Here is a 17,711-nt window from a genome sequence, read left to right as displayed (position 1 = left end):
TGCCGTCCATCAGTACAACCTTTCAACTCCACAAGCCGACCTGCGCTGTCTAGCGGTAGACAGTGAATACAGTATATCTTGATACTGGGTGGCTGCGAGGCAGCCTAGTGGCACTGCAAGGCATTTGAGTATGGAAACAGGACAAAGATTGGTACTGTACATGGGTCAAATCATATTCCGTTCATGAGCCAAACCTTTGATGCCTTGCGGCGTATCAATAGGCTAAGCCAAGATACGCCTCAGCAATCACCAGCGTAAACCATAACGCAACATTTGTAGTATATCACATTGCCAGAGAGGAGAGGAAAGGCTACCATTACGACACTTAAACAATCACCTATCCTTAGGTCAAAACGTCAGTATCTGAAGAGGCTACGAGCATTGGATGTACATTGGCCTGGAGTCTGGAATGCCTGGTTATCAAGACAAATCAACTGACGTCCGCACACATAATGCTCGAGACTAGTTGTTATTCGACGAAGCTGAGGAGACTGCCGATCATTGACCGCTTCGGGCATTCAAAGTCTCTAAATGTTATTGGCTGTCGACTCTTGCTTTCTCCTTGTGCTCCGGAGCTTCTTGGACCCCTCACGTCTCTCCACCTTTGTGGCCAGCATACATTGTGTTCAACTACGGGCGGCATGTTCCTCTGATGCTCTCCTGTTTCACTAAAAGAGTTCATTTTCATTGCCCGAAGCGACCTGTCTCTTGAGCCAAGACTCCGTCAGCCTTCAGCCACACCTTTCCAGAGTAGATCATTCCTAGAATTACCTGCTGTTGACCACATGACCCTCCTGCCCGTGCATCATTGTAGTTCGGAGGGCTCCTATTAGAACACCGACATTGTGCGCGGGAATCAAAAATTATTGCTTATCGCTCTATCTTGTTTCTATTACAACATTACACATATTACCCTACTAACCTCACCCGAGCTAGCATGCTCACTTGACCATGCTATCGCTCAACAAAAGCCACATGAGAACGGTTGTTATCGCCTGTTCCCAATGAAGCTGCTTCAAGATGGTGTGTGAGCCCACTTTCACATGTTCCACCTGCCAGGTTTCGTGTTGGTTCTGTGGATTCTGCGCAAGATTCTCGAACCGCCCAGTTTGTCTCATTGCAGATGAACCCAAATGGAAGTCGTCTGTCTGGTATCGGTCTTTGGTTCTGTCGCTACCCCAGCTCATTCCACTATCATTATCACCCCTCATTTGTGCTCCATATAAGTCTAGAACGCGGAGCAAACGAGCCCCACAGTCACTGGTGCGACGACTCAATGCGTTGGTGTATTCAATCTTGAACTATCACAACATATTGGCTGATAATCACGTTGTACCTAATGGAAGGTTGGCCTCGGCTCTAGATATGGTCAAGTAGTGATCGAATTATACAGCTCACTTGCAAGTGCACAGGGGTAAGCATGACCTTTGGCAGTCATTCTTGAACGTCTGCTTGCTTGCTTGAGCGTCTGCCGGTATCAGGAAATCCTTGTAGGGCCGATCTCACCACGCAGGGCCGTCAGCCTGCAGCAAAACATCATTATGCCCCGGCCGCGCTCCATCCCAAGACTTTGACTCGATGCTCTCGGGTAGATGGCCCCACTCTTGTCAACGACCGCCAGATTCATCTTTTGTCTGTCTAGTGCCGCAGAGACTTGCTAAGAGTTCTAACCCTTGACAGCATATAGTCCATGTTGATGGCTTTGGCAGCGCTGACGTGCATGGACATGCGGCGAGCGTACCCATGTTTTAAAATGGTAATATGACGCCTACCTCCTCGAAACCATCCAACCACGGATATGCTTCACGTCGTTCCCCAATCAAGTACAATGGTAACCACACGAAGCGTGAGCCTCACTGCAGCTAACTGGCCGCATGTGTTCGGCTCTTGCCCTGTACAACCTCTCATTAGGCGAGATAGGCTTCTTCGGAGACGAACTTCGTGCTGCCCTTTTAGCCCTGTTCATCTCATCGGCTCAATGTAAGATCACTGCCCGGGATCATAATACTGGTAATCCAAATTGGGGTAAATGCATGGTTCGTCACCTATAACATCCCGAACTAGTCATCAACGCAACCGCAATCGAATGAGGCGTCTGCCATATCAAGATCCATGCTTTCGGTATGCTTTTCGCCGGCACAAGATTTCCTAGCTTCGACGAGGCTCCGAGTGCTAACTGGCGTGCCACTCGCTGACTGCTTGGAGTGAGACCGCTGTATGGTTACAAAAGGCACGAATGCTGCCTCTTCATGGACATGGGTATTTTGAGTTATCCAATTTTATTTCTATCATTTCTCACCCCAACTGGGTTGTTGATCCTGACCTCTCATTTCGTGTGGAGTCTTGGCTGCGGATTTAGTCGCTTTTGGGACTATTACTGCAAATAAGCAATTCATCATTCAAACAAATTACCCAGAATTCAGCCACAACAAAACGTCTCGACAGGCCTTCACCTCCATAGCTTAAACCCTTTTCAAGGCTTGCGCACTGAACTCAAACATGGCGGCCTATATGTGGGAGACCCAAATCTACCCAAGCGAAAAGTTCGTTGAATCTTGCGGAGCAATCTTGTTTGACCTGTCGGGAAGGTCTAAGAAAGTTTGCCTCCTCCACCTCATCAAGAAGGACCACTGGGTGTTACCTAAGGGCCGGCGCAACTGCAATGAGACGCGCCAGGATGCGGCAGTTCGAGAGGTCCGAGAAGAGAGCGGATTCGCATGCCGGCTGCGACCTGTAACGATGCCGACACGAGCTCCATCCGACATCGAAGCAGCGGATGTGAAGGATATGGCCAGAACGTATCACAACCTTACAGAGCCTTTCTTCTTGGAGGTCAGAGATCTGGAAGAAGACGGCGTGAAATTGGTTTGGTGGTTTATTGCCGAGCTCGACAGAAGTCAACTACCAGGCAAGGCCGAGATTCATTTTGTACCTGAATTCTTCGACTACGAAAAGGCAATGACAGTTCTCACTTTTCAAAAAGACCGCGATATGTTGCGGAGAGCTATCAATCTTGTAGAAACCGCGGGTTGGGTTGGCTTTCGGAAATGGGACTAAGCTGAAGGCGCGACAACAGCATCACCATAGAAGGAAAGGGAGCTCGTAGCTCACGCGTTTTAGGCATTTGCACTGGGTGGGTTGTTATCGAAGGGGGTGACATGACTGGAGATCATACCCGCAAACTCTTGCACTATTGCTTTCTCACTCGATACCAATTTGGATTTCTTTTGCAGTTTCAGGCGAACCATAATCTTACGCATAATTCCATCATCTTCGCTACCCGAACGCCGGACGGTGTGGAAGACCCCATTTTCATGCCCATGTTTGCCATGCTTTTTATGACTAGGCGATGTCACGGTCTGAACGTTCTCCGGGGCTAGCCGGATCGATCCTCGCAAGCCCTGAACCCCTGCTGCGTTGAGTTGCGATCTCGTGACTTACGATTCGCTGCCGACTCCTTGGTTGGTGAACCTATTCAACCTTTCCTAGAGAGCTCCTCGAAGAAAAGCCCTTGGATTGATACATTGTCCACTATTTGCCGCCTTCTCTCTTTCATTCGACAACTCGAGACATCACATGGTATCATTCATGTATGTATGACTTCGAAAGCAGAGACGTATAACTGTGGCATATGACTACCAATGCCAACTCCCTCATAAGCCTGTGGGTAATTCACTTCGTCTGGGGAATGTACGACGCACGTGGCCGAGTATGAGGCTGCAAGTGTTCCACGACATCGGCATTCATTGCTGTGGTATATACCTGTATGTGCACAAATTGCGTGGCTCGCGAAATACGTGGCGAGTGCACATTGGAAACCTGAGCATTCGCATGTCAGTATGTCATTGATTCTCGAACCAGATCATAGTTTTGATTGGTACGTTTGCTTCAAGTCTAGTCAGTCTCAAGGATTGCCTCGCGAAATCTTCAAATGAAGAGGCCTTGATGCAGCAAGCTACCGGGTTCAGACAGTCTTGATCCAATAACTTATCGTGGCAGGAGTTGCAAGTAAGCAATGCCCTTGGCTAATTCATTTTGATCGAGCCCAAGGCTAACCTCGGCCAGGAAGCAGCAGCAATTATTCATCTTTCGTTGTAAGTGAACAGATCCAGGGCCTAAAGGGATACGAAACGTGCGTTCCCAAAATGGCTACCTCTGTCGAACCCACCACGCCTCGAAGGCTGCACAAGACGAAAATCTTCTTTCGAAAATGAGCCAGGATGAAATGATCAGGCTGACTGACTGCCTGACCGAAATGAGGAGCACATTGTGATTGCTTGACAGCCACCAGTTAGGCCCTGGACTGAGGCAATCGAGCTTTAGCCAAGATGACACCAGCCATTACAATGACACGCGACTTAGTCTGGCACTGCCGACAAGATTCCTGGTATTCGCCTCTCAATATTTGGTACTGCATTTGTCTCATGCGTCCCAACAAGAGATCTACCTTCAACCTGTGTATTTCATTGCGCTTACCAACGTTTCAGTACCAGACCCAGCCAATCCGATCACATGTACTATCTGTCTATCGCCTTTACCTTGATCGTCCCCTTCATGGAGCTCAAGGCCTAGCATTTGATTCTAGTACAAATAGCACCCACCGTATGTATAACACGTGCAACTCTATAAACAGTCTCAGATCTTAGGCTATACGCTAAGGTGGTTATCGTGGCCAACCTTTCTACTAGACAAGCCGCTCCAGATTGTCATCTTGAAGGTGGATACAGACGAAAACTCTGTGCATGATTTACGTATACCGCGTTAAGCACCCTTCTTTCAACCAAGGCAGAGACACCATCTCTACCATCTCATCTTGATTAGTATAGTGGTCAGTATGCCAGCTTGTCATTCGATGTGACTAGTAACCGCTGGAGACCCGGGTTCAATTCCCGGATCGAGAGGATGATACGAGCTACTCAGCTCATACTTTTTGTGTTTTTGTCCATTAACACTTCATATGATCTTACATGAATGAGATGAGGTTAGTGTTGGGGTTGTGATGATAAGAACATGGCGCATACGGATCCGTACAGAAAGGAGGACTAGGAGATAAGCCCACCACTACTAGTCCTAGAGGGAGGCTTATCAATCTACGGAGCCTATGTTTGTTAGACTTCGAATCCAAATAATACGCATGTAATTGTTTATTTCGTTTTGAATCACGACTTGCTTAGCAATAACAGAAACAAAGCTCGATATTAATGATCGCATGATTTGCTCTTAGGGTGTCAGCAGTAACGATTGAAGACTGGCATATATCTCACCAGGACTATAATTTACCTTGATTGAAATTCCCATGAATTTAATCAACGAAAGAAGAAGTGTTTAGGGATCTCCATATTGGTGCATCGCTGTTGCTAAAGAGGAACCTATCTATCATGCATGTATCGTGTCGTGTCGTAGTAAAAACGCCTGTTGAAATCCTGTGAAATTCACAGCCCGTCGTTCTTCACTGGGTGTATCAATGCACCTCTCAGACACATCGTGCCTCCGTTTTCTGCCTCCCATTCTTGTCCGCCAATGCCGCCCTCGTTCGCACCAATCCACCGCCTCCAGAGTGAGCTACCGAACTGTGCTAAGAAATAGAATGTGCTGCCCAGGTGATTGAATTCACCAAAGCCGGGCGCTGCGTTATCAAAGAACGAAAAGACGCTCTCCTTCTCATTCGTGGGCCAGTTAAATACTCGATTCAGCCACTCGAGATTCCAGGCGCGGTCTAGATGCACTGGCAATGGAGGGTATACAGCCTTAAGACCGTAGTGCAGCGCAATGCTTGGCGGGAAGACTTCGGGGAACATGCTGTGTCGTTTGCTCCAAGTCTCCTCGTACATGATACCGAGCAGACGCTTGGACATGCGGGTGACGGCAACGACAGAGCAGCGTCTGGGCGGCAGTTCCAGTTTTGTGCTATATCCCGTGACGTCGGAGGCATGTAGCCACGTGGACTTGGCGACGTCGAAGATGGGGTTGAAGGTGATGAGATCCGCCGGTTCGCCGACGCCCCATTCATAGTTGTCCTTTTCATAGGTTGTAGGAGGGAAGACGCCCTCTGGATATGCAGCCAAACCTTATGCGTTTTCGAATTTCACTGGCCCCCAGACGGGTGGTTCAGACCCTCCGGCGGTCATATTACCGACAATGTCGACAAACTTGCTCCATGTGCCGTGCACGCTTGGTATGTAGAACTTACTGCTGCGCTCCCATAATCCTTTGCGTGGTTGCTTGTCCGACCATTTGGATATTGCATTCGCAAGCTCATAATAGTGTCCCGTGTATCGGACGTCCATCTCCCAGTTCCAGAAGAATTTGTACTCAGGATGCTCTTGGGAAAACCATTGCACCGGCCAGTGTCCTGACCGAAATACGCCAGTTATGGAACTGTGCCTGTGCTCCTGGAATGAGTCGACTCCATCAAATCCAGAAGTAGTGTAAAAGATTTTCAGCAGCTCTTCGGACCACAAAGTTGTTATGCCCCAAAATTCTCGAGGGTCAGTTTTTTTCCAATACTCGCTGATACTCGACTGACGAGCTCCATATTGGCAAGCTGAGGTTTTTGATCTCGACTAGAAGATGGACATCGTACTCGGCCCCAGACTTCAACGACAGCTCGTTGACCATCGCCCGGATGCTAAGCATCTGCGCATCCTTGTATTCATAACCTTGCCAGGCTCGCAAGACAAAAGCTTGCCTTGCAATTCGATTCGAGGCAGCCGCAGCCCCTGCCTGGGTTCCACCGAACCGTCGTGTGTTCTTCTCATGGCTTCTTGACCGGAATCTCACTCGCAGAATTGCTTTCATTCTTTGCATCTTCTAGTTCCCCCGTCCAATATCCCAAAAGTGAGATATGGTGTCCTTCTTTCGATTGTTCAAATGCGTGTCCCACGAATACCGATTTCCAGGGCCTTAGAATGTGGAGAAGAACGACTATAACGAGAAGAAACACCGCTATTCGCAACATCAGACGCGATGTCACACGCACGATCGCCTTCATTGTCGCTTGCTTCCCACGTCAACAAGCTGTCAATCACGAATGCGCGCGCACAAAATGTATGGTTGTTTATTACTCAAGCTTAATCATGAGCTTAAGATAACATGTGGAAGGAACAAATGACTGAACAACGAAAAGGACCAAAACTTCGCATGTTGGTAGATAAGCAACTACCGAAATAACAAGGTTACACTTGACAACGGATCAGTTGCTGAACCATCTCGGCTGTGACGCAAATCTCTTAAAATAACACACTCATACCACAACCTGGGCCGCTGGGGATAGACGCGGTATGCAGGCATGTTTGCTAGTACCATAATATGATTACTCCGAGTCAATCCTGCTTCAGCACCAGCCGTCCCAGATATTGTAACAGAACAGTATAGAACAGTGGAAGTGCTCCAGTCTCCAGAAGCAATTTCAACACGTCATCTTATTTGCCATTTTTTTTTTAAAGGCAAGCCCAGACCATTTTGTTGTGAAAGCATGACCCTCACGCAAGTCGATAGTTTCTTCACTTAGATGTACTGGTTTAGCCGAGAAATTAGGTTTAATGGAATAAGGATTCGTTCCACATTGAGGGCAGTGTCATGGTGTCAACTGTACTTACGTGTGTGGGTGGTTACGTAGCCGCTCACAGTGAAGTACAGCCAGGATTATACGGAATCCGGACCCTGCAGGTCTGCGATTTCGCCAATTTGGTCTATCCAACAGAAAGAGCGCAGGTGGAGAAATGACAAGCGCTCTCGCGTTGACGTCGACCACTCGAAGCTTGGCTGTTAAGCACTGGGCAAGCCAAGGTTCAACCATGCCTTAAAATATGGGTATTGCTTTTAAGGATCTGAAAATGACCGGTTGAATATACGATTGGGTCAAGTTCGAAATGGGTGTGGTATTCTCTGGTCTCGGCGGTGGTTCCAAGGCTTCTCTGAACTATTTGACGAATTGTGGGAGGGATTGAGCTGCCGCCGATAGTGCAAGTGTTCTTTTCAGTTGCTACTATCCACCTTCAATGGAAAGGATCGGACATATTCAGCTTGATGAAACTTGCATCATCATCGCGCTGACACAAGAATTTGGTCTACCCGATGATTGCGGCTAGCAGTGACTGGCAAGCAGCATGGAAGATACCTTGACTAACAAGTGCGATGATCAAAGCAGAGCGCCGTGTGAGAGTGCAAGAGGCCGCTTATAAAGCACGAGTAAGATACGATTGTCGTTGTTTCGCGTGCCTTCCGAGCGATGTGGCTGATTCATGCCATGTTCTCCGCCCGTCCCAAAATGTAATCGTCATGAGTATTAATTATGTATTGCCGGTATTTGTGACGCTGGTCAATTATGCTGCTTGTTGCGCATACCGAGCCTCGTTACTTAAAGCATTCGCGACAATCAAGTGCTTGTTATAGATAGCCCGTGCTTTCGCTTTTCATGAGTGTGATAGTGCTTTGTCCTGCTAATCGGACAGCGCCGTGCCCCTTATTCCAACATGCCCGTTTAGTACTCGTCTTGACACCCAACAAAATCGTACAATCATATCCGCAGGTTGCATGCTGTAGGAAGAGAGGGACACAGTGTGCATCCAGCAAGGCCTCGATGTTGCCTCTGGTTCAACCACTGGTGCTGAAGTAGTAGTTCTCCCACAAGTACTCGTAGTCTTCGAGTATGCTTCCTACGAAGTTAGGCATTCGCCGTTTGAAGCCACCTACTACAACCTTGGTGAGGTTTTCGTAAGCGGGGCCTCTCATCGCCCACCAACCCATGGCCCACACTCGCTTACTCCATTCATCACGCTCCAGTGCTGTCGCTCTGAAACTCTTATCGCGGATCTGTCTTGCGGCATACTCAATGCTCAACCCTACGAGCCATGGCGTCCATGACTTTTTGTTTTCGCTTCTTGCAAGAGCTATGGCGTATACGAGGGGCGCAAGGATATGTAGTATTTCGGCAGCTTGCGCGGAACCGTGTAGAGAATTCAAAAGTTTCGTTGCCGGTTTGATATCGTCCGCTGTCAGGACCTTGCTAAGCAGGTATGAACTTATGTCGCCTGGATTCGGCAAGCTTGGTAGATTGCTGCCTGTGCGCGGCATAGACCACTCCTTTTCATGTGCTGGTTTTGCGTTGCCATTCAGTGCAAGGAAGCTTTCTTCGGTTTCTTCTCCCATCAACTCTTTGAGGGCGTCCTCGTTGCTCTGACCGTCCTCCTGCTCGGGTATGGGTTCTCGTTCGGGGAGAACAGGTGTGACTAGTGGCCTCGAATTCGTGATTCGCAGAAGCAACAGTTTGCATACAGCCTTCATGACTTCGATCAGTATGACCACACGCCATCGCACCTTCTCGCCGCGCCGTTTTGCTGCCATCTCCCACAATAACTCTGTGTACTGCACTACCTGCAAGAGGAGTGCTACTCTACGGTAAATGCGACTTTTGGCGGTCCAGAAGCGGGTGTATCTTGCATGAGGACTAGGAATCCTGGAAGCTAGGCCCGGGATATGGGCAAGCGCTTTCAGCAAGACAGCATCGTGGTATAGCGATAGGAGCTGGACGCCTGAATGTATCGACTCGGAGGCTATTTCGGCATCGCGGAAGCGTCCAGGTATAATGTACGTCAGTGAGCGCAGTGCGCTCTCGATCTGCGAAACTGATTGCGCGTTCTTGGTGATGAAATCGCTGTACATATGGAGCCATCTTGGTGGTAGGGACAGCACTTGGCTGACGGGGTTGTTGTTCTTGTTCTTGTTCTTGTGAGATTGACCGTTTGGGCGGGAATTGCTCTCGAGAGGGTCTGCAGACGCTGCCATGGTGTTTTTATTGCAATCGCATGTCCAGAGATGCAACAAAGGGCAAGACACAATCGCGGCGAGAGGCTTGAAGATTGCGCTGCTGTATTGTGGATAGTGTTCCGTGAACCGATGCGTGTTGCAATCTGGCGTATGCAATTCAGCGCCATCACGAATGGTCGCATTTCCACAAAGCTGGGTGACTGCCTCGGCTGGGGGAGCTAGGACCACATGCTGCCGGGATCCTCCTCTGGCTCGGCTGCGGTATTGCTTTTATGACTCGTGAGATAATCCGTACTATGCAGGACAGTGCTCACTTATACTTACATGGCGAGGAGATTGAACTTGGCTCATCTCCCCTGCCCATCAGATCACGACAAGCAATGAAGCCCTGTGGACCTCTCTTTCCTCTCGTCGCCTAGTTGCGCTACTCAGGCCTAGGTTAGTTGCTTGCAAGATAGTCGTAACCGTAACTATTGTCATCCGGCATTTAGTCACAGCAGTCTAGCCCCAGCTTCCCCAGTGTGAGATCCAATAGCACATGTGGACCCTTGTATAAACAGGCCCACAGCTTCGCGATCATAAGTTTTAATTAGGCTCGCTGGAAGCTCTTTCGGCACTCGAATCAGCACACTCATCTGACACGGTATTTAGCCGCCACATGAGAGTGATCTATCTTATCTCACCACCACCACTACTTCAATGGACGCTATCATGGAGCATTCGATGATTCATGCTTCGGCGTTATGGTTCAAACGTGCCAGCTGAGTACCCTCCGCGAATATGTAGTTATTGCTATTGCCCAGGCTTGGAACCCTTTCAATCATGCGGTCGGATATGCGCGTTCATGATAGGCAACAAAGCTGGCGTGTCACAAGCCTGATGAAGGGTCTCGGGATGTATCTGCGCCGTGGGGCAGTTCACTTAGCATCTTTGTTCCTGACGGCGGTGCTTGGGTTATTGTCACGGGCGTATTGACGTCTTATATAGTGTAAATAATGTTCGGCTTAGCTCTAGGGAGCCTTGCAAGCCACATCCCCAGTGTTGTTCAGAAGCCCCAACCAGATAATTAAGAACTATCAGGTTTTCCGAGCGTTTCGCGGCCGTTTTAAGTCGCGCAATAAGGTGCAAGACTTGTTCTTTTCTATGTTCCTCGATAAGGGGTAGAAGGTTTCCCCCTTCGTTATGCTATAGAGAAGACTAACTTATGACCTCATATAGCACTCGGATTCGTAAAATATAGTATATATATTTTTATTAGCAATACCAGTAAAATGTCGATTTACTGCTTGGTTATGTATACCAAATCGTGATCATGTGTTACTAATATATTTAATAATTTCAGAGTTTTCAAGCACATACGACCATAGCTCTTAGGAAACTCGGCATCCCGTCCGCTCTGCCCTAGATAAACTGGGAAGCGCTGGATTAGTACTCAGGTGGGTGACCACTGGGGAATCCCCGGTGTTGTATGTTTTTGTCTCTTTTGTATTTCGTATTATTTTTTCTTTTCCTGAGGCTTCGTGTAATTCTACGTTGCTACAACACCAAATCATCACATACGACCATAGCTCCTAGAAAACTCGGCATCCCGTCCGCTCTGCCCTAGATAAACTGGGAAGCGCTGGATTAGTACTCAGGTGGGTGACCACTGGGGAATCCCCGGTGTTGTATGTTTTTGCCCTTTTGTGTGATTCTGTCTTCACTAGGATCCAAATACATCATATAATCTGGGCGAGTTTGAAGTCGACCACTTAGACCAAAATAGCCTAAATACCATTAGCTATGTCTTTCATAGATATTGGGAACACATCCTGACATTCTTGCTTAAATAGAGCCGGCCCTAGAATTAGTTGCTCTGGCACGCTATAGCCACAATAACTAGGGGAGCTGCTTTTGGGCATTCTCATGGCCGTCTGCTTTGTCCCATATAAGAGCTGAACTAGTGATGGCTAATGTAGTACGAAGGACGCAAGAAGTGAAGCTCATGACTCTATGCCAGCAAAGTGCAATGTAGACACATCCCCATGGTCGTCGCGTGAAGCATACTACTTAGTGAATCTTAAGCACTGGAGGTGCCATTCAATCGTCATACGGGGATACCACAGCAATAGCGTCATCTTATTGTGATGGGCATACCGAACACTATCACTTGCCTTGACATGTGCTACGGGCGCGTATACTTTGTAAAAATTTACTCGAACGTGTTTCGGCACAAGATGTCCCAGAGAGAGTATGCTAGGAATCTACAACTCATAGACCAGATCTGAGTACTGGATGATTGGATACAAGCGTGTTGGAACACAGTACCACCTATCAGCTTTACTAAAATCTGACCACAGTAACGAAGCTAGATACACCGGAGGTCAAGTTTGGAAAGTAGGGGAAATTTTGGACACTTCAATTTTCATGTAGGAGGGATGACTCGAGAGTGACTTAAGCGCATGCCTTGAAAACTAGCGCGTCGAGAACTCTCTGCTCCTTTGCTGTAGAACACAAGAGAAGAAAGTTCCACCGTCTAGTCCAAGAGCATGACGTACAATCGAACCAACGGGATACATCTTTCTGTAATTCACACTATGGAAGCCCCCAAGGTCCCGTTGCGACGCCAGACGTGTCATTGTAGCGGAACAATGGTCACTCCATAGCGAGATACCCAGCGATGGTTCTCGTCAACGTGGCTAGCCGTCGTCGCAATCCAATGCGGCAAAGGTTGCCACTGATAGTATAAATTCCATGTGGCAGGTGCCGCGCGTTGACTATTAATCGGTAAACCATTGTAAGGTGTGGTTCTTTGACTGGGCGAGAACCACATTAATCATGCGAGTATTGGCGAGTTTCTCAAGTATCGATCGAGTCTTGACGCTATCAGGAATGGGAAGTATCTTGGGTAGTTTTCCTTTGGGCCGGCTTCATCATATCTCAGGATCGAGCAAGGTCGAAGAGCTTGGAATACTTTAAATGCGGACCGAATAACCCACCTGGAACACAACCTTGAGCACTCATCTGACCTTGTCCCACGGGTCAAATATGCAGAGCGGCGAAAGAGCGTGGTTTGATTTCTTTTGTGATCGGCGCCCGTACTTGTCTGCATGTTGACGATTGAAACCCAGGACTTTCTCTTTTGCTAGTGCTTCTATACGTATGCGGTTTTTGAGAAATCAGTGTGCTTCAAAAGGAATTCTCTTTGACAGCGTCTTGTCACTTATATAATGAAGCGTTTCTACTACGGAATATCGTCCCGTACCAAAGACCGGCATCACAAAAAGTGCCGAAGGCGATGTTCTTGAGCCGCCTAGAGATACGTACTAATCTTGCAGACCTCCCATTGGTAGCCCCCACGGGGTAAAGGTTAATAGGGGGCAGGGGTACTTGACGATCGACGTGCTTCCAGTCCTTCTGCGGCGCTTGGCACACCGTCAATGGAGTTCTTATTGCCGTCAGGTTATATTCCATACCGCTGTCCGTTGACTCAGCTGAATGTAACCTCTCGATGCGAGGCTAAAGTCTTCGGTTAAAACTGTCAACAATCATAAAAGGACGACATTCCCAGTATCCGGCCAATCAGAGCACGGCTGGATCGCAACACACAGCTAGACGATTGGTCGAGAAATCTCAGCTTGTAATCCTTGTCTGACATTCATATTATACCCAAATGACAGGACTTGTGGGGACACTGCTCGACTTCGGCAGTTATACTTACCAACGGTGGCGATGTTCAGACTCATTGTGCCAAGGTCACGCGACTTGGCTCGCCATACATATGTGTTTGCCGGGCAGCACTTTTTCTTTTCTGCACTGCGCATACCTGAACCATCGACTTACTTGAGAATCATTGTCAAATTTGATCGAATCAAAGTTGTCACTCGTCAAGATGTACTGGACCACACTTGCAGCTTCCGCGCTGTTGGCGCAGAACGTCGCAGCTCAGCAGATGCTTCGGTTCGCATGCTCTCAGCTCGTTGTCGAGCGAACCGACCCTCTCGTTAACCCTGGAATGACCTACACACCGCATTTGCACCAGATAGTCGGCGGAAACTCGTTCAATGTTACCATGGACCCTTCAACTCACGATCTGGCAGCCCAGTCGACATGTACCTCTTGTACGTTCAAAGAGGATTTGTCCAACTACTGGACCGCCGTCATGTTCTTCCACCACAAGAACGGCAGCTATATCCGTGTGCCACAGGTCGGCAACGGTGGCCCTCAGGGACATCTTATTCAAGATGGTGGCCTCGATGTCTACTATATCCCAAGTGGAAAAACCACAGCTTTCAAGAAGGTAGACAACCCGTGCGTGTAGAGCTTAGGAGCTTGTACTTACAGATTACAGGGATTCCGTATGCTTGCCGGTTCAGCAACAAACACAGATACTAGCAAGGTCAGCAAGGGCAACATCTGTCACCGCTGCTGGACTTCTACGAACGATAACACATTCGTTGGTGGTGCACCTTGCAGTGGAAGTGACACCGTCGATATCCCTTCTGACTCGAGCTGTAAAATGATTCGACAGACTATCATTTTCCCTACGTAAGTTTCCAGAGGACCTCCCTGCGAGGAGACATTGATATTAACCTTTCATAGCTGCTGGGATGGCAAGAACCTCGACAGTCCTGACCACCAGAGCCACGTCTCATACGGCGGCGCAACAGGTGCTGCTGGTGGTTCTAACTCCTGCCCTTCCACCCACCCAGTCAAGCTTCCACAGATCATGTACGAATTAATGTGGAACGTCAGCTCTTTCTCAGACAAAAGCACGTGGCCTACTGATGGAAGCAAGCCGTTTGTCTACAGCATGAACCTGGGGTGAGACTTCTCAAGATGACCTTCTTGTGTGCGAGATGTTGACTTTTTGCGTGACACAGTGGATCCGCCGCTCACGGAGACTACGTCTTCGGCTGGAAAGACGACACGTTGCAGAAGGCCATGGATAATGGCTGCCCCCTCAACACTGACTGCGCCAAGGCTGGCACACACGCCCAGACTGCCGCTCAGTACAATGCCTGCAAGGTCAATCAGCAGGCACCGGAAGCTGTCGATGGATGTAAGCAGATATTTGCCGCTTCAAACTATTTTGCCTCGTATCATTAGCTGACCACGAACGTGAACAGGGCTCAAGGCAATGCCAATGGGCGAGATGTCGGTTAAAGCATAATTCTGAATACGACGTGTAGTCCGATGAGTACCGTATTGCAAGAAAGTCTGACTGCAAAGCCGGGAGATAATTTTCCCGGGAAGAGGTGGACTTGGGGTTTTTTCCTATAGAGCCTGGATCATAGGAGATGCACAGAAATTCGATGAAGTAGCACTGCGTGATTGCATCATTCATTTTTCGTGACTCGCCACCTCTATCCAAGCGTGAACAAGTCTTAGCGGATTCGGCTCTAGCTTCATATCCATTCTCTATATCTCATGGTGCAGCACTTTGGTGGTGAGGAGTGCAATTTGCTTTTGCTGTATGCGATCACACGATATATGTTAGTTTGAGCCGGGTGAGGAAGCAATGATCTAAGGTTAAAGAAAGCTGGCTGTGATGCTAAATGAAAAACTCCAAAATTTCCGTTCGGTTGAGGAAGATAACGCTGAAGATGGTGCCATTCTATCGAAAAGGACTTGAGCACAAATGCAATCTTCGTTAGAATGACCACCGCCACCATCACCAGAAATTCTCATTGGATTTGAGACCATGTTTATTTGATATCTACTCACACCCTGTAACAAATCCACTCTAACTTCCACGTTCTCATTCTTAAACTCGGCATCAGCTTATCGAAGAACGACTTAAATCATTCAGCTGTTCTTGGCAACAAGGGCAGCAAAGTTTACGTTTTGCGCCGCGGCGAAATCGTGACTCCAGTAGTTAGTCACGTCATGGACAGGGAAACTAGAAGAGCCCGATGATGGGTTCGAAGGCTTGCTTTTGGAATATGCAAAAGCCAGGCGATTGGACCCCGTGGGACTGAGGACCTTGGCTCCGCTTGCGCCTGTGTAGGAGGTGCACCCGGTGCATTTTGCGGTGACCTGCCAGTGCGTACCATTGGTGTGTGTGCCAATCTTGAGGACTTGTAGCGTCGCACCACTATAAACCGCTGGGGTTGAGTGGCCACTTCACCGTGCGTCAGTAAAGTCTTGCGAAAGTATCCCGTGAGAACTCACGTGGCCCATCGAGGTGTGATAATAGCGCTGTTGCCGTTTGCCCAACCAATTGTCAGTGGGTTTTGGACCATGCTACCGCCCCAGGCGAGTCCAGTCCATCCGACCTCGACAGGTGCTGCAAGCTGGACGACGGCGTCATATGGAGCGTTGGGAGTCGCATTACTCGGGATGGCGACACGAATGGTCAGCGTCTTGCCAATGGCGTATGAAGCTGCGTACGAGGAGAAAGTAAAACCCGTCTCGGGATCTGTGGTGACTACAGAGTCGGCAGCGAGTGCGCCTGGTACGTTAAGTTATTTAGCACGCTGACAAAGCGGATTGTAGATCAAACCTACCAAGTGGTGCAATAGCCGCCAGGACGGCAGCTCCGATATTGCAGCGCATCGTGAGTCGAAATGATGAGCGGTAACCTCGTAGGGGTTGCAATTGTCCAGTCGAGAGCCCAGCTGCGATATTCAGTAACTGATTAACCAGTGTCGTGAACAGGAAACTGAGTGAGACTTATACTCCTCCGGTCCCCTTCATGGAAACCTTCTTGGCCAGGCCGGCGAACCGAGAAAGTTGATTCCAGGCCCAATCGAGTTATACAGTGACGCAGAGAGCACGTTCTAGATGAAGTTCCGCATTACAATTCGGGTAACGATACTACCACAGGTGCATTTGGAGATCTCATGCGAGCCTCGGCCATGTGCTGGGCTATTTAGCCGCAATCACTGCCGGGAATGTCATAGGGAGGGTATATTGTAACACTATAATAGAGCTATTAATAGTTATTTGGAATCCATAATGCGTGGCTATTGACGGATCCTTCATACTCAATCGAAGGGTACTCCAATGACGGTAAGGGTATTGAATCAAAGTGAAAGCAAGCCGACCAGGTCGCAGAGCAGTCCATTATAACCTGCATTCTGTATGTGACATGCTCTATTTTCCTGGAATCAGTCAACGACAATGATCCTTTGATCGCCAAATTAGCTACATGCACGCGAGTATCGAATTTTGTAACCAAACAGTGGTAATAAGCGCCAAGGGCCCAAAACCCAGAGCAGGATTCAAACAGTCATTTCACTCATTTGATGCCAATATACGATCTGCGAATTCCTATACGAACATGAAACCTTTTTTTGAGATGTTCTATTAACAGATACGCGATAGTGATCGTGACAAAGCAATTAGGAACTCAATCAAGTCTAGGGGGTGGATTAAGACGTATATTTCAACATGTTCTATTTAGCTGTAGAGCATCTCCTATTTGCACACCATCTCAATAGATCATATTGACATCAACAAAATTCAAGTAAACTTACAGATCTTTGCTTCTCCTTTTATATACACAATGTTGTACTTACCACATCTCTGGGGACCCCGAAAAGTGCCCAGATGTAGACCCACCCGTTCTCATTTTCTTTTCGACAAACCCTTGATACTTCATCAGTTATCATTACATAAAGTTGCTGTCCCCGTTGAAGCTTCGGTCTCCTTAACAACACCTAAAAGCCCCGCGATAGGAATTACGCACCTACACGCGAGACCGATCGAGATTCGAGAAGGAATGTCCCCTCTAATTCCAGCAGTTCCGCACTTTACAAGTTCCCCTGTCGACACCAACTAAAATGAATCAAGCACCACTGCATCGGGCAAAACAACTATACTGCTTAATAGCTCCAAGGCACAGCTAGGCTCAGAAGTCAAATTCTACTTCAGATGACGGTCCCTACTAGAGCTTTGGATGGCCACACTGGTGACCTACGTTACTCTAGAGGTTCCGAGCCCTCAGATGTCATCGAGAT

The 17,711-nt window shown here is 48.3% G+C and overlaps 5 protein-coding genes and 1 non-coding gene across 6 annotated transcripts; 3 read left to right on the top strand and 3 right to left on the bottom strand.

Moving 5' to 3' along the window:
- Window positions 1-2,499: 2,499 nt before the first annotated feature.
- Window positions 2,500-3,057, top strand: BKA67DRAFT_655669 (uncharacterized protein; the record flags this gene model as incomplete). Its single annotated transcript, XM_046106799.1, has 1 exon — window positions 2,500-3,057. The coding sequence occupies one exon, from the start codon at window positions 2,500-2,502 to the stop codon at window positions 3,055-3,057; it is 558 nt and encodes a 185-aa protein (XP_045961629.1).
- Window positions 3,058-4,811: 1,754 nt separating this feature from the next.
- Window positions 4,812-4,901, top strand: BKA67DRAFT_t58. Its single transcript has one exon. It is a non-coding gene; the product is annotated as a tRNA-Asp (tRNA).
- A 531-nt stretch (window positions 4,902-5,432) lies between these two features.
- On the bottom strand, window positions 5,433-6,807 carry BKA67DRAFT_655668 (uncharacterized protein; the record flags this gene model as incomplete). The annotated part of the gene is made up of 3 exons (XM_046106798.1): window positions 5,433-6,067; window positions 6,134-6,384; window positions 6,527-6,807. 3 exons carry the CDS (start codon window positions 6,805-6,807, stop codon window positions 5,433-5,435), a joined length of 1,167 nt encoding a protein of 388 aa, XP_045961628.1.
- Window positions 6,808-8,196: 1,389 nt separating this feature from the next.
- Window positions 8,197-10,063, bottom strand: BKA67DRAFT_187828 (peroxisome membrane protein). Its single transcript, XM_046095327.1, has one exon. The coding sequence runs from the start codon at window positions 9,784-9,786 to the stop codon at window positions 8,596-8,598; it is 1,191 nt and encodes a 396-aa protein (XP_045961627.1). The 5' UTR covers window positions 9,787-10,063; the 3' UTR covers window positions 8,197-8,595.
- A 3,576-nt stretch (window positions 10,064-13,639) lies between these two features.
- On the top strand, window positions 13,640-14,920 carry BKA67DRAFT_590921 (uncharacterized protein; the record flags this gene model as incomplete). The annotated part of the gene is made up of 5 exons (XM_046104642.1): window positions 13,640-14,047; window positions 14,099-14,295; window positions 14,350-14,571; window positions 14,631-14,809; window positions 14,877-14,920. The coding sequence occupies 5 exons, from the start codon at window positions 13,640-13,642 to the stop codon at window positions 14,918-14,920; spliced, it is 1,050 nt and encodes a 349-aa protein (XP_045961626.1).
- Window positions 14,921-15,555: 635 nt separating this feature from the next.
- BKA67DRAFT_532602 (uncharacterized protein) lies at window positions 15,556-16,305 on the bottom strand (the record flags this gene model as incomplete). The annotated part of the gene is made up of 3 exons (XM_046099557.1): window positions 15,556-15,871; window positions 15,922-16,201; window positions 16,257-16,305. The coding sequence occupies 3 exons, from the start codon at window positions 16,303-16,305 to the stop codon at window positions 15,556-15,558; spliced, it is 645 nt and encodes a 214-aa protein (XP_045961625.1).
- Window positions 16,306-17,711: the final 1,406 nt, after the last annotated feature.

This window comes from Truncatella angustata (assembly GCF_020726525.1).
Source record: "Truncatella angustata strain MPI-SDFR-AT-0073 chromosome Unknown BKA67scaffold_2, whole genome shotgun sequence".
Lineage (NCBI taxonomy): Eukaryota > Fungi > Ascomycota > Sordariomycetes > Amphisphaeriales > Sporocadaceae > Truncatella > Truncatella angustata.
This window is presented reverse-complemented; position numbering and strand designations above follow the sequence as displayed.